This window comes from Gobio gobio, assembly GCF_949357685.1.
Source record: "Gobio gobio genome assembly, chromosome: 1".
NCBI classification, from domain to species: domain Eukaryota; kingdom Metazoa; phylum Chordata; class Actinopteri; order Cypriniformes; family Gobionidae; genus Gobio; species Gobio gobio.
Window position 1 is genome coordinate 74,589,867 of NC_137097.1, and position 17,500 is coordinate 74,607,366.

General features: G+C 41.4%; 1 protein-coding gene across 1 annotated transcript in view; it reads right to left on the reverse strand.

Annotated features, from left to right (window-relative positions):
- sphk1 (sphingosine kinase 1) overlaps positions 1–17,500 on the reverse strand; it is a 32,163-nt gene that overhangs the window by 1,020 nt on the left and 13,643 nt on the right. Inside the window, exons 2-4 of the mRNA XM_079814403.1 lie at positions 10,691–10,840; positions 8,340–8,434; positions 8,156–8,271 (exon numbers count right to left, since the gene is read on the reverse strand). Of these exons, the coding sequence (XP_079670529.1) occupies positions 8,156–8,271; positions 8,340–8,434; positions 10,691–10,840 (361 nt within the window). The remainder of the gene's footprint in view (positions 1–8,155; positions 8,272–8,339; positions 8,435–10,690; positions 10,841–17,500) is intronic.

The following is a 17,500-nucleotide window of genomic DNA, read 5'->3' on the forward strand; positions in this document are numbered from 1 at the left end:
TCAAGACCCTTTAAAGGCACTAAAGACATCGTTACAAAGTCCATCTCACTACAGTGGTTCTACAATAACTTTATGAATCGGCGAGAATAGTTTTTGTGCGCAAAAAAACCCTAAATAACGACTTATATAGTGATGACGATTTCAAAACACGCCATCATGAAGCTTCGAAGCGTTATGAATCAGTGAGTCGATTCAGCGGTTTGAATCGCCAAAGTCACGTAATTTCAGCAGTTTGGCGGTTTGACACACGATCCGAATCATGATTCGACTCACTGATTCATAACGCTTCGAAGCTTCATGATGCCTTGTTTTGAAATCGGTCATCATGATATAAGTCGTTATTTAGGGTTTTTTGCGCACAAAAACTATTCTCGTCACTTTCTAAAGTTATTTTAGAACCACTGTAGTGAGATGGACTTTGTAACGACGTCTTTAGTGCCTTTTAAGGGTCTTGAGAGTGTAAAGTGCATTGTGCCAATGGAGGCCTTTCAGAGCCATCAGATTTACACTAAAAACATCTTCATTTGTGTTCTGAAGATGAACGAAGGTCTTACGGGTGTCGAACGACATGAGGGTGAGTAATTAATGACAAAATTTTCATTTTTGGGTGAACTAACCCTTTAATTTACAAACGGTCCAATGATGCTTCAGGACCAGAAAATACAATCACACACATACCTTCATCAAAATCGACAACATGTATGCCCGACCCTATACCGACTAGGCTATTAAAAGAAATGCTACCAGAGGTCATAGATCCTCTTCTTAATATCATTCATTCATCTTTGTCATTAGGATATGTACCGAAAACTTTTAAATTGGCTATTATTAAACCAACCAAAAAATGCAACTTGATCCTACAGAATTAGTCGATTATAGGCCAATCTCAAATCTACCCTTTCTGTCAAAAATACTTGAAAAGGCAGTGTCCTCCAATTATGCTCCTTTTTTAGAAAGAAATGGCATCTGTGAGGATTTCCAGTCAGGATTTAGACCGTATCATTACACTGAGACTGCTCTCATCAGAGTTACAAATGATTTACTCTTATCATCCGATCATGGCTGTATCTCTCTATTAGTGTTACTCGATCTTAGCGCTGCATTTGATACTATCGACCACAACATTCTTTTGAATAGACTCGAAAATTATCTAGGCATTAGTGGAATTGCATTGGCATGGTTTAAATCATACCTATGCGACCGTTATCAGTTTGTAGTAGTAAATTAAGAGATGTCACACCGATCGCAAGTTCAGTATGGAGTACCACAAGGCTCAGTGCTAGGACCGCTACTCTTCACCCTGTACATGCTACCACTGGAAGATATTATTAGGAAGCATGGCATTAGTTTTCATTGTTATGGTGACGATACTCAGCTCTATATTTCTTCATGCCCTGAAGAAACTTACCAATTCACAAGATTAACGGAATGCATAGCTGATATAAAACATTGGATGACCGGTAATTTCCTGCAACTCAATTCAGAAAAAAATGAATTTTTAATTATTGGACAAAAAATCTCCACAAGTAGTAACCTAGAATACTGTCTAACACTTGATGGCTGTTCTGTCAAGTCCTCGTCGTCAGTGAGGAACCTGGGTGTGCTCTTTGATACCAATCTTTCGTTTGAAAGCCACCATCTTAAAAATATATCTAAACTACGGCACATGCTCTCAATGCAAAATGCTGAACAGTTAGTTCATGTGTTCATGACCTCAAGGTTAGATTATTGTAATGCTCTACTGGGTGGTTGCCCTGCTCGCTTAATAAACAAGCTGGTCCAAAACGCAGCAGCTCGAGTTCTTACTAGAACCAGGAAGTATGACCATATTAAACCAGTTCTGTCAACACTTTTTTTTTTTTTCAACTAAATATCCAAATAAAACTAAATTAACCATATAAACTAAATTACTGATCTAATTATTGATCTAAAGTCCACACTGTCACTGTATGATAATTAAAATGAACTGATGACATCAGCGTTTTCTCCAGAATGGCTATACAGCTGAATAAAATTGTTGCATTATTTTCCTGTTTAACACTGTAAAGCTGCGTTGAAACAATCAGCAGTGTTAAAAGCGCTATATAAATAAGGTTGACTTGACTTGACAAACAGCAACACATCCTCTAAGGTGTTAGTTTTTACACCTTGTTGGCAGAGGCTATTTACACTAACTCCGCCCACTGACGTCTGATTGGGCCAGACAAAACTACACTGATTGGCCAACAGCAGCAGTAGTGTAGGGGTAAGACGCGTGGCAGAAAGTTTGGACAAATCGACCCGAGTTTGAATCCGCCTTTTGCCTAATTCGCTCTTTTCCCATCACAAATCAGATCGGAAAGACTTTATTTTCAGAACTAGAAAATGTACGAAAAGTGGAAATAAAGCGTCTAACGTGTGTTTAATAATAAAGTGTTTAGGGTTAGCAAGGGCTTAGGCAGGCGACATACAATTAATAATTTTAATAAATATAATAATTCACACTGTTATGTGTGCATACCGTTTAATGTACAATAACACTGAGGTGCAAATAGTATCTGCATCTAACTACTATTCACACTTATAGCAAAGAAAATGCTGGTATTTTTACGTAGTGTAAATATAATCTATCACTATTTTCAGTGTAAATAACATATTGCTAAGAAAATGCTGCTATTTTCACTTCAAATAGCCGCTGCCTATATACTATTATAGTATAGGCTTATACCCTCTAGTTTGAACTGAAAATATGCCATTATTTACATGATTACATATTAGACATATGAAGAGTCAATGTGTGCATATCAACTTCAGAACTGGAACTTTGACCGTTCTTATTTCTTTTTTTTTCCTTAAATCCCTTTTAATTATTGAATTCCTTAAAATAAACCAATACAACCAATAACCCCACCCCACCCATTTTTTTGTTCAAGACATGTATTCATATTTTAAAATAACTTTTCAGTGTTCATTTTAGTTTCAGTTTTTAGTAATTTTTTTCCTCAAATATTTTATTTAGCTTTAATTTGAGTCAATTTTAAGTTTAAGATTTTCATCTAATATGTATATTTTATTTTTCAGCTTTATTTCAATTACCCAAAACTGTTTTTAATAGTTTTAGCTCATTAATAACATTGTTAAAGGGATAGTTCACCCAAAAATTAAAATTAGCCCATGATTTACTCACCCTCAGCTCATCCGAGATGTATATGACATTCTTCTTTCAGACGAATATAATCTGAGTTATATTACAAAAGTCCAGGCTAATCCAAGCATTAGAATTTGATCAATAGTTGCTCTGTTTTTGAAGTATATAAAAAGTGCATCTGTCCGTCATATAACTGCTCCACGCGGCTCTGGGGTGTTAATAAAGGCCTTCTGAAGCGAATCGATGCGTTTGTGTAAGAAAAATATCCATATTTAAAACTTTATCAAGTAAACTTTCGTCCGACCGCCTTCTGTGGAAAAGTGTTGAATGTTGAAAGTGAAACTCAAGATGCGTACGTGAGGTCATGACGAGCCGACCTGCTCGCGTTAGTCTTTCGATCGGCAGGGGAACTTTCAACACTTTCTCCATAAATTGAACAGGGAAGGCGGTCAGACGAAAGTTTACTTGATAAAGTTTTAAATATGGATATTTTTCTTACACAAATGCATCGATTCGCTTCAGAAGGCCTTTATTAACCCCCCAGAGCCGCGTGGAGCAGTTATATGATAGATAGATGCACTTTTCAAAAACAGAGCAACTATTACTGCAATTCTAATGCTTAGATTAGCCTGGACTTTAGTAATAAAACTCAGATTTTATTCGTCTGAAAGAAGAATGTCATACACACCTCGGATGAGCTGAGGGTGAGTAAATCATGGGCTAATGTTTTGCAACCTTTTTTAATGAACCGCAAGAAAACCTCTACAGAATGGTTGTCATAAATATCACCAGATTATCTCAAATATTACATGGCTGTATTTTTAGTGCTAGCAGTCAAAAATAAGAAATACTGTTGATGATCATGTTTTTTTGTTCTTACTGAGAATCATCCATAAAAGAGTGTAAGCTACATTTTTAATTCGCAGGGTATATAAGGTGGAATAACATTCATAGCATAATACTCACTACTCTTGAGTACTTGGCTACATTTAGGACAGGTACTTTAACTCTACTAGCACTACATTTTTTGACAGGTAGCTTTTACTTGAGTGTGTTTTTTCAGTACTCTTTCCACCACGGGTGTGACAGGCTAAAGGCTCCTTTGAGTTTATTTTCCTCTAAACCACCAGATGGCACAAAAACTCACAGTCAGCAGTGCAAAGTTGATTCTGAGCTCATTTGACCTAATATTTTTTTTAATTTTATAGATTTAAGTAGCAAATAAGACTCGCTAAAATGATTAAATAGCCTATATTTTGAGACAAAGGTCTAACTAATGAGTATCAGTTTTGTTCAAGGTCATTTTCAATAACAGAAGAATATGTGAAAGTGTGGTATTTGTTGTCAAATGTGCCCCTGCTGTTGGGGCGAAAGACACCATTATTAACATGATGATAAACAGCCGGATAACTTTTCCATTTGTTGACATGACAGGGTTAGATTGACAGCTTGATTGACAGTTTGAGTTTGATTGACAGCTCCAGCGATTGCAAAGGGAGCTTTCTTTAAAGAATTGAATCGCCATTAAATAACAGATTATTTTCATCCTACTAAGAGAAAAAACGCAAGTTGGTGTTTAGTCACTGGTCGGATTTACTGACACACAGACAATAATTGTTATCCTGAACGGCATGTCTCTTGCTTTGTATCTTGAAGGTTTAACACTAGGCCTATGAGCTTGCCTCCCTTTCATAGATCCCCACTTTAAAAAACCTCTCGTTTTCTGGACCTGGCGTCTATAAAAGCTTTTATTGGACTAACAAGAAAGTTTTCAGCTTTGAAACTTACAGGATATTCTTCTAGTATGACCTCTTGCATGTCGAAAGCTCAGGGGAAATTCGATTTCTAAGTTCATGACCCCTTTAAAGTCCCTAATAATAAAAGTCCAACAGCCAAAAACGAATGCGCGCATGAATCAATCATTTTGCGTGTGAATGGTACTGATAAATGGACGCCGCATGTGTGTGTTCTTCATGAATAGAAATGACTGGTTAATGTCAGCAGCGTTGGTCTCCAGAGAGTGTGTTTCACCTGCTTTATTCAGCAAACCTCCGCTCTCTGACTAGACGCAAGTCATTAGCGATTCATTAATGCTTTGGTTTGTTTTCTCTCTCTCTCAGCAGAGCTGAACTTTTATTGTTGTGTTGAAAGAAATGCTGAGTTTAAACCCGCAGAGATTGCGCTCTCACAGAAACACGCGGCTAATGACTCGGAAATGACTTTAGATTGAACAGCAGAACATCTGAACGAGCACAGCTCAGGATGACTTTAATGGCCATTACTAAACCAAATGAAGTTCTGCATGAACACTGACCAGATCACAGTCTCATCACAGGATAGGAACGTTCTCTCAAAGTTTCAAACAAACGTTCTTCCAGTAACACTAATAGACAAGGGAGCTGCTAATGCTGCGTTCACACCAAATGCGAATATAGCGTCAAAATCGCGTCTAGTTGAACGCTTGAACATTTTGAATCCATTTGCACGCCGTCCACAGCGAATTGGACGCGCATATAAATTAAGCGTTTGAAGCGAAATAGACGCGCATTAAGGCGTTCCAGGAGAAATATGTCATAAAACACCACTCTGCCTCTTTTCATTTTCATTAAAAAAAATATATTAAACATCAATAGCCACACAAATGTGGTCCAGGCAACTCCTACATTATCTTCACTGCATGTTTATTTAAATATCCTTAAAAAATAAAGTTATGAAACTTCCCTTTGCCCTCAGTCAAAACGATTTGGCAGACAACAAATGATAGATTCATGAGAGCAAAGATCGGCCGTAAGATCCACACAAGACGAGCCACTACAGGACATCAGAGCCAGCGGCAAACGGCAGAAGGACTGGCCGAGGAAAGGCTGATCTCGCCGGGGTTAATGAGCGCTGAGCGCCCGGTGATCGCCTGGATCTCACAACTACAAAAACGCAAGATTATTTAAAAAAATTGGCGCTCTCTTTATAAATAAACCACAGATTTGAGTTTTAAACTACTACATTCCCACCTGAAAAAGTCTTAAAACTAAATTTTGTGACACAATAGTAGTATTTTTTAATTATGCAGGGTTTCTCATCATGTCACTTTACCACGTGACCGCAGCAAGCAGGCTCCTGATTGGTTAACGCGGAGCGAATTGACGACAAAGTTCAAATTTTTCAACTCGGGCGTCAGACGCGAATTCGCGAACTGGACGTGCGAATGAGACGGTATCGCGTCCACCGCGCCGCAGGACCTCCAGACGCACTTCAACACGCCTTTTCATCGACTTAACATTGAATTCACTCGCGTCAGACCCTCTATTCACGTTTGGTGTGAACGCAGCATAACGGGGGGAAAGTTAGGACGATTCTAAGGGCCCCCCAGAGATCGCTTTAATTAGTAGGTCTAGTAGTAATGTAATAGAAATGATAAATGGATAATCTACCAAAGAGTTAAAAATAAAACAAAATTATGGCTTATTTCTGCATTTCCGGCTTAACGCTCCACTCATGAATCGTTCCCGGCCAAATCCGCTCCGACATGACATTTCTCTGTACTGTAGCCTACTATGTATTTAGTTTCATATTTAGGTTTAAATATTATAATGTTATATTTTAATGTCATCTATGTTGATTATGAAAAGTGAACAGCATGAGTAAGAAAGGACACAATATGTCAGAAGACATGGAGCGGGTCAGAGATGATTTTGACCACTTCATTAAGTTTTGTTTTGTAGAAAGCCTTTCTTTAAAGGGTCATGAAACCCTAAACCAAATTTTCTGAGATTTAAAGACAGAAGCGAGTGTGTTGAACATCATGGAAGACGATTTTACCATCTGTTAGTTTTGAATGTGGGAGAAAACTGGTTCATTTTAAACCTTTTGCTCTATTCCTGGTTTAAATTCGTCTTCACCTCTTCATGTCAACGTCATAGGATGTGAGGTTTTCTCCTACTTTAGTACGGCGATGACTCATCTGCGTCTCATAATTATCCACGAGACTGCGTGTCTTTGTCCTATGAGAAGACGTGCTGCTTAATTATTCATGACCGCATGCGTTGATAGGCATTTTCCTCTGACAGACGCTTCAAACAGAGATGCATTAATGGATCAAAAACGAGTTTTTTTTCCACTTTGTATGAGTTTCTGCGTCGCATAAGTTCTCTTCAGTAGATCCTGAGTCTTCACACACACGCGATGCATCCACACTATGAGTGTAACCGCTCTTTAAGGCCATTTAACTATTAAAAAAACTCCACAAAATAAGCCTCGAAAGTTATCAAAGGTATGCAACAGCGTGTTCATATATATTTTCGATGCAGAGAACAAATTGCGAATGGCTGTGTATTTAATTGTCCATTGAATTATAGGCGTCACAGGATATAAATGCATTTGTGTACCGGTGAGCTTATAAATCCATGTGTATATTGTGTAGCGTGTAACTTAACGGTAATTTGCAGCGTGCATTAATAAAATTGTCTGAAACAGAAGCTGCTAAACCACGCCCACTTTTATAGCATTTTTCAAAACTGATGAGAACTGCTGAAACAGGGGGTTTCACGACCCTTTAAAGTGAATTTCGTTTTGTATAAATGTAATCTTAATTTGAATCAATGTCATCAACCAATTGCCTGGATTTAATAAACAAATATAGCAGACAATATATTCGTGACATGGAGGCGCCGGCGCGATTAATAGCATAGCACGTGAACTGGAGCGCGTCTCACAGACATGAGAAATATATATATATATAATTTTTTTTTTTTTTTTTTTATTTGATATACTATATTTAAACTATAAAACTCTAATAATTTAGCAAATCATTTTTCATATTGTCCACTATAATGCGGCACTTAAAATGGCTGGTTTATTTTTTATTTATACAAATTAGTATAGAATTTTAACATTGGCCATAATTTGTCTGCATTTAATATTGCAATATTGCATTTTTAGACTACTATAATAGATTTCAGATAGAATGTGGGCGGGTCTTGGCCTGCATCATGTGACTGAATGAAGGGTCACATGACTCTGAGCGCTGCTCACCGTGTGTAGTGATGGATGGAAGCAGCCAGTCCGTTTCCCGAACCTCCGGGCAGGATTCCCAGAGGAGTCTGGATGGCCTTTTCCCAGTCCTGCCTCTCCATTAGACCGTTCACCACCTAAAACACACACACACAGATGAGCTGGATGGCCATCACACACACACACACAGGCGTTCCTCACGCACCTCGAACAGCAGCCCGTCTCCGGACAGGATCACCAAAGCGTCCCACTGCGTCAGGTCGGCGTTCTTCACCAGATCTCGAGCGTGATTGGGACGCTCTGCGGATCACAGATCAGGGGATATGATCACATCTCAACCCCATGGGTTCTCTCTGCTGCATTAAACACATCTACTAGATCCAGCCAGAGATCTGATAACACTCTTCCCAATGACCTCTTATTTCACTGCATAAATGGGTTTAGATTCCTATAATAGCCACCTCAATACATGGTGTTCTTTGATGTGAAACACAATTGCTTATTATTCATATACACCGATCAGACATTATACATATATAACATTATAACCACCTTCCTGATATTGTGTTGGTCCCCCAAAACAGCCGTCACAATCTGGCCCTTGTCAATCTCGCTCAAATCCTTACGCTTGCCCATTTTTCCTGCTTCTAACACTTCAACTCTGAGGACAAAATGTTCACTTGCGGCCTAATATATCCCACCCACTAACAGGAGATCATCAGTGCTATTCACTTCACCTGTCAGTGGTCATAATGTTATGCCTGATCGGTGAATGCTGACTGTAAATGAGCAACATTTAGAGCTTCTGCTGAATGAGAGAATGTAAATGATACAGTCAGATTTATATGAGCTCAAGAAAAATGCTGGTGTGTGTGTGTCTGTGTGTGTGTGTGTGTGTGTGTGTGTGTGTGTGTGTGTGTGTGTGTGTGTGTGTGTGTGTGTGTGTGAGTGTGTGAGATTAACAGCACTGCTGGGGAGTGTGTGTTTGTGTGTGTGTGTGTGTGTGTGTGTGTGAGTGTGTGAGAGTAACAGCACTGCTGGAGTGTGTGTGTGTGTGTGTGTGTGTGTGTGTGTGTGTGTGTGTGTGTGTGTGTGTGTGTGTGTGTGTGTGTGTGTGTGTGTGTGTGAGAGAGAGTAACAGCACTGCTGAGGTGTGTGTGTGTGTGTGTGTGTGTGTGTGTGTGTGTGTGTGTGTGTGTGAGTGTGTGTGAGTGTGTGAGAGTAACAGCACTGCTGGAGTGTGTGTGTGTGTGTGTGTGTGTGTGTGTGTGTGTGTGTGTGTGTGTGTGTGTGTGTGTGTGTGTGTGTGTGTGTGTGAGAGAGAGTAACAGCACTGCTGAGGTGTGTGTGTGTGTGTGTGTGTGTGTGTGTGAGTGTGTGTGAGTGTGTGAGAGTAACAGCACTGCTGGAGTGTGTGTGTGTGTGTGTGTGTGTGTGTGTGTGTGTGTGTGTGTGTGTGTGTGTGTGTGTGTGTGTGTGTGTGTGTGTGTGTGTGTGTGTGTGTGTGTGTGTGTGTGTGTGTGTGTGTGTGTGAGTGTGTGAGTGTGTGAGAGTAACAGCACTGCTGGTGTGTGTGTGTGCGTGTGTGTGTGTGTGTGTGTGCGTGTGTGTGTGAGTGTGAGAGTGAGTGAGTGAGTGTGTGTGTGTGTGTGTGAGTGTGTGTGAGTAACAGCACTGCTGGAGTGTGTGTGTGTGTGTGTGTCAGGCTGAAGTGAAGATTCATAGTGACTGATTCAGCAGAAATGCCTAAAGCTGAGACTGCACTACACACACACACACACACACACACACACACACACACACTCCAGCAGTGCTGTTACACTCTCTCTCTCTCACACACACACACACACACACACACACTCCAGCAGTGCTGTTACACTCTCTCTCTCACACACACACACACACACACACACACACACACACACACACACACACACACACACACACACACACACACACACACACACTCGTTGGCTTCAGTGCAGATGTGGTGTGATGTGTTAATTGATGGGGAACTCTTCACATCATACTGACCCATGTCACTGACCTCACACACATTTACAGATGAAGCTTCATTCCCTCTTCAAAATAATGATCCTGCACAGCAAACACACACTGAACATCTGACTGACGGGTGTATAAATAGATCCATCAGCACACACACACACACACACACACACACACACACACACACACACACACACACACACACACACACACACACACACACACACACACACACACACACACACACACACACACACACACACACAGCATCACTCAGACAGCTCTCTCTCTCTCTCTCTCTCTCTCTCTCTCTCTCTTCTTCTTCTTCTGTGGTCAGTTCTGCTGTTGTGTCCAGTGTTTTTCACTCAGATGTGACTAATATCATGATTTATGAATGAAGCTGCAAACTCTACACAGAGTGTGTGTGTGTGTGTGTGTGTGTGTGTGTGTGTGTGTGTGTGTGTGTGTGTGTGTGTGTGTGTGTGTGTGTGTGTGTGTGTGTGTGTGTGTGTGTGTGTGTGTGTGTGTGTGTGTGTGTGTGTGACACACCTGTGATAACGAGTGTGTGTGGTATATCTGCCTCAGTGAGCATCCGCTGAACGTGGCCGTTATAGAGCGCCATCGCTTGGCCCCGCCCACTCTGAGGATTGACCAATACCATCACGCCACACGGGCGGCGCACCTCAGAGAACAACACACCTGAGAGAGAGAGAGAGAGAGAGAGAGAGAGATGAAGAGAGAGAGAGATGAAGAGAGAGAGAGATGAAGAGAGAGAGAGAGAGAGAGAGAGATGAAGAGAGAGAGAGATGAAGAGAGAGAGAGAGAGAGAGAGATGAAGAGAATAAAAATAATTTTTAAAAAATAATAATAATGATAAAACACAATGAAATCAATTAAATGAATATTAAATCAAATCATTATAAAATAAAAACAAAAATAGCAAATATTAAAATAAAATAAAATAATATAAATTCTAAAATAAGTAAATTAAAATAATAAATACAATTTAACAATATAGCAAATATTAAATAAAATAAAAATACAACGAAATCATAGCAACCTATAATAATAAAATATATATATATATAGCAAACATAGCAAATATAAAAGAATAAAATAAGATAAAATAACTATAAAATAAAAATAAAATTGTAAATAAAAATACATCTATATTAAATAAAACCAATTATAAAATACATTTAAAAATAAAATATCAATAATAAATTAAGTAAATAAAATAATAAATAAAATTTAACCATATAGCAAATATTAAATAAAAATACAATGAAATCATAGCAACCTATAATAAACCTGTAATAATAAATAAAATATAACAATAAAATAAAACATAACATTATAAATAAAAACAAAAATAGCAAATATATAAAAAGATTAAATAAAATAATAATAAAACCAATCATAAAAATAAAAAAATAAAATAAGTAAATAAAAATAATTAATAAATAAAATGTGTAACCATAGCACATATTGAATAAAATTAAAAAAAATAATACAATGAAATCATAGCAACCTATGTAATAATAAATCAAATAAAAACATAAAATGTAATCATAGAAAATATAATAAAATACAACTGGACAGATATTAAAGGCTGCAGTGAATGACTGAACTGTGTGTGTGTGTGTGTGTGTGTGTGTGTGTGTGTGTGTGTGTGTGTGTGTGTGTGTGTGTGTGTGTGTGTGTGTGAGTGTGTGTGTGTGTGTGTGTGTACAGATTTAAACATCTAAAACATATTTAACTGCCCTTAAGCTGTTTTGAGTTTGAGTGAATATCCCACATATGTTTGAGTTCTGGAGGACAACATGTAGAATAAAAAAATGTTAAAATATTAACTCATTTTCTCTGGGTTTTAATTCGGCGTTGAGAATATCATATCAATTCTCTTGTTTGCCAAACATCTTGGGAGAAAAGCGCCGTGGCCTCGGGCAGGATCATACACACACACACACACACACACACACACACACACACACACACACACACACACACACACACACACACACACACACACACACACACACACACACACTCTGTTTGTGTCAGGAGCACTGGTGTGAGTTTCTCCGGAACCGGCTCAGCCAGACGGACTGGTTTCCCGGGGAGCGGTTTACACGCGGGACCGGCTGACGGGCGACAGGTGAGACCTTCACTGAATGCAGACCACGACAAACCCTCAGGAAGAAACACATTAACTGTCACAAAAGGGTTGAGTGTCTCAAACAGGTCCTTTAAATGATTCATGAGCAGGTTTGGTTGCCGCTCATCTACCGGGTTAAAGGAATAGGAGAGGCATTTCCCTTCATTTTGAGCTGATTCATACTAGAGCTGCAACCCAAATTGCTGGGTTAAAACAACCCAATCGCTGGGTTAAAACAGTCCAATCGCTGGGTTAAAACAGCCCAATCGCTGGGTTAAAACAGCCCAATCGCTGGGTTAAAACAGCCCAATCGCTGGGTTAAAACAGCCCAATCGCTGGGTTAAAACAGCCCAATCGCTGGGTTAAAACAGCCCAATCGCTGGGTTAAAACAGTCCAATCGCTGGGTTAAAACAGCCCAATCGCTGGGTTAAAACAACCCAATCGCTGAGTTAAAACACTCCAATCGCTGGGTTAAAACAACCCTATCGCTGAGTTAAAACAGCCCAATCGCTGGGTTAAAACACTCCAATCGCTGGGTTAAAACAACCCTATCGCTGAGTTAAAACAGCCCAATCGCTGGGTTAAAACAGCCCAATCGCTGGGATAAAACAGCCTTATCGCTGGGATAAAACAGCCCAATTGCTGGGATAAAACAGCCCAATCGCTGGGTTTAAAGAGCCCAATCGCTGGGATAAAACAGCCCAATTGCTGGGATAAAACAGCCCAATCGTTGGGATAAAACAGCCCAATTGCTGGGATAAAACAGTCCAATCGCTGGGTTTAAACAGCCTTATCGCTGGGATAAAACAGCCCAATTGCTGGGATAAAACAGCCCAATCGTTGGGATAAAACAGCCCAATTGCTGGGATAAAACAGTCCAATCGCTGGGATAAAACAGCCTTATCGCTGGGATAAAACAGCCCAATTGCTAGGATAAAACAGTCCAATCGCTGGGTTTAAACAGCCCAATCACTGGGATAAAACAGTCCAATCGCTGGGTTAAAACAGCCTTATCGCTGGGATAAAACAGCCCAATTGCTGGGATAAAACAGCCTTATCGCTGGGATAAAACAGCCCAATTGCTGGGTTAAAACAGCCCAATCGCTGGGTTAAAACAGCCCAATCGCTGGGATAAAACAGCCCAATCACTGGGATAAAACAGCCCTATCGCTGGGTTAAAACAGTCCAATCGCTGGGTTAAAACAACCCAATCGCTGGGTTAAAACAGTCCAATCACTGGGATAAAACAGCCCAATCGATGGGTTAAAACAGCCCAATCGCTGGGATAAAACAGCCCAATCGCTGGGTTAAAACAACCCAATTGCTGGGTTAAAACAGCCCAATCGCTGGGTTAAAACAGCCCAATCGCTGGGTTAAAACAGTCCAATCACTGGGATAAAACAGCCCAATCGCTGGGATAAAACAGCCCAATCGCTGGGTTAAAACAGCCCAATAGCTGGGTTAAAACAGTCCAATCACTGGGTTAAAACAGCCCAATCGCTGGGATAAAACAGCCCAATCGCTGGGTAAAAACAGCCCAATCGCAAACAGCCCAATCGCTGGGATAAAACAGCCCAATCGCTGGGATAAAACAGCCCAATCGCTGGGTAAAAACAGCCCAATCGCTGGGATAAAACAGCCCAATCGCTGGGTTAAAACAGCCCAATCGCAAACAGCCCAATCGCAAACAGCCCAATCGCTGGGATAAAACAGCCCAATCACTGGGATAAAACAGCCCAATCACTGGGATAAAACAGCCCAATCGCTGGGTAAAAACAGCCCAATCGCAAACAGCCCAATCGCTGGGATAAAACAGCCCAATCGCTGGGTTAAAACAGCCCAATCACTGGGATAAAACAGCCCAATCGCTGGGTAAAAACAGCCCAATCGCAAACAGCCCAATCGCTGGGATAAAACAGCCCAATCGCTGGGTTAAAACAGTCCAATCGCTGGGTTAAAACAACCCTATCGCTGAGTTAAAACAGCCCAATCGCTGGGTTAAAACAGCCCAATCGCTGGGATAAAACAGCCTTATCGCTGGGATAAAACAGCCCAATTGCTGGGATAAAACAGCCCAATCGCTGGGTTAAAACAGCCCAATCGCTGGGTTAAAACAGTCCAATCACTGGGATAAAACAGCCCAATCACTGGGATAAAACAGCCCAATCGCTGGGTTAAAACAGCCCAATCGCTGGGATAAAACAGCCCAATCGCTGGGTTAAAACAACCCAATCGCTGGGTTAAAACAGTCCAATCGCTGGGTTAAAACTACCCAATTGCTGGGATAAAACCGTCCAATCGCTGGGTTTAAACAGCCCAATCACTGGGATAAAACAGTCCAATCGCTGGGTTAAAACAGCCTTATCGCTGGGATAAAACAGCCCAATTGCTGGGATAAAACAGCCTTATCGCTGGGATAAAACAGCCCAATTGCTGGGTTAAAACAGCCCAATCGCTGGGTTAAAACAGCCCAATCGCTGGGATAAAACAGCCCAATCACTGGGATAAAACAGCCCAATCGCTGGGTTAAAACAGTCCAATCGCTGGGTTAAAACAGCCCAATCGCTGGGTTAAAACAGTCCAATCGCTGGGTTAAAACAACCCTATCGCTGAGTTAAAACACTCCAATCGCTGGGTTAAAACAACCCTATCGCTGAGTTAAAACAGCCCAATCGCTGGGTTAAAACAGCCCAATCGCTGGGATAAAACAGCCCAATTGCTGGGATAAAACAGCCCAATTGCTGGGATAAAACAGCCCAATCGCTGGGTTAAAACAGCCCAATCGCTGGGTTAAAACAGCCCAATCGCTGGGTTAAAACAGTCCAATTGCTGGGATAAAACAGCCCAATCGCTGGGATAAAACAGCCCAATTGCTGGGATAAAACAGCCCAATCGCTGGGTTAAAACAACCCAATTGCTGGGTTAAAACAGCCCAATCGCTGGGTTAAAACAGCCCAATCGCTGGGTTAAAACAGTCCAATCACTGGGATAAAACAGCCCAATCGCTGGGTTAAAACAGCCCAATCGCTGGGATAAAACAGCCCAATCGCTGGGTTAAAACAGCCCAATCGCTGGGTAAAAACAGCCCAATCGCAAACAGCCCAATCGCTGGGATAAAACAGCCCAATCGCTGGGTAAAAACAGCCCAATCGCTGGGATAAAACAGCCCAATCGCTGGGATAAAACAGCCCAATCGCTGGGTAAAAACAGCCCAATCGCAAACAGCCCAATCGCTGGGATAAAACAGCCCAATCGCTGGGATAAAACAGCCCAATCACTGGGATAAAACAGCCCAATCACTGGGATAAAACAGCCCAATCGCTGGGTAAAAACAGCCCAATCGCAACCAGCCCAATCGCTGGGATAAAACAGCCCAATCGCTGGGTTAAAACAGTCCAATCGCTGGGTTAAAACAACCCTATCGCTGAGTTAAAACAGCCCAATCGCTGGGTTAAAACAGCCCAATCGCTGGGATAAAACAGCCCAATCGCTGGGTTAAAACAGCCCAATCGCTGGGTTAAAACAGTCCAATCACTGGGATAAAACAGCCCAATCGCTGGGTAAAAACAGCCCAATCGCAAACAGCCCAATCGCTGGGATAAAACAGCCCAATCGCTGGGTTAAAACAGTCCAATCGCTGGGTTAAAACAACCCTATCGCTGAGTTAAAACAGCCCAATCGCTGGGTTAAAACAGCCCAATCACTGGATAAAACAGCCCAATCGCTGGGTTAAAACAGCCCAATCGCTGGGTTAAAACAGTCCAATCACTGGGATAAAACAGCCCAATCACTGGGATAAAACAGCCCAATCGCTGGGATAAAACAGCCCAATCGCTGGGTTAAAACAACCCAATTGCTGGGATAAAACAGCCCAATCGCTGGGTTAAAACAGCCCAATCGCTGGGATAAAACAGCCCAATCGCTGGGTTAAAACAGCCCAATCGCTGGGATAAAACAGCCCAATCGCTGGGTAAAAACAGCCCAATCGCAAACAGCCCAATCGCTGAGATAAAACAGCCCAATCGCTGGGTTAAAACAGTCCAATCACTGGGATAAAACAGCCCAATCGCTGGGTTAAAACAGCCCAATCGCTGGGATAAAACAGCCCAATCGCTGGGTTAAAACAGCCCAATCGCTGGGATAAAACAGCCCAATCGCTGGGTAAAAACAGCCCAATCGCAAACAACCCAATCGCTGGGATAAAACAGCCCAAACGCTGGATTAAAACAGCCCAATCGCTGGGATAAAACAGCCCAATCGTGTGATAAAACAGCCCAATCGCTGGGTTAAAACAGCCCAATCGCTGGGATAAAACAGCCCAATCGCTGGGTAAAAACAGCCCAATCGCTGGGTTAAAACAGCCCAATCGCTGGGATAAAACAGCCCAATCGCTGGGTTAAAACAGTCCAATCACTGGGATAAAACAGCCCAATCGCTGGGTTAAAACAGCCCAATCGCTGGGATAAAACAGCCCAATCGCTGGGTAAAAACAGCCCAATCGCAAACAGCCCAATCGCTGGGATAAAACAGCCCAATCGCTGGGATAAAACAGCCCAATCGTGTGATAAAACAGCCCAATCGCTGGGTTAAAACAGCCCAATCGCTGGGATAAAACAGCCCAATCGCTGGGTAAAAACAGCCCAATCGCTGGGTTAAAACAGCCCAATCGCTGGGTAAAAACAGCCCAATCGCTGGGTTAAAACAGCCCAATCGCTGGGATAAAACAGCCCAATCGTGTGATAAAACAGCCCAATCGTGTGATAAAACAGCCCAATCGCTGGGATAAAACAGCCCAATCACTGGGATAAAACGGCCCAATTGCTGGGATAAAACAGCCCAATCGCTGGGATAAAACAGCCCAATCACTGTGTTAAAACAGCCCAATCGCTGGGTTAAAACAGCCCAAACGCTGGGATAAAACAGCCCAATCGCTGGGTTAAAACAGCCCAATCGCTGGGTAAAAACAGCCCAATCGCTGGTTTAAAACAGCCCAATCGCTGGGATAAAACAGCCCAATCGCTGGGTTAAAACAGCCCAATCGCTGGGATAAAACAGCCCAATCGCTGGGTTAAAACAGCCCAATCGCTGGGATAAAACAGCCCAATTGCTGGGATAAAACAGCCCAATCGCTGGGATAAAACAGCCCAATCGCTGGGATAAAACAGCCCAATCACTGGGATAAAACAGCCCAATTGCTGGG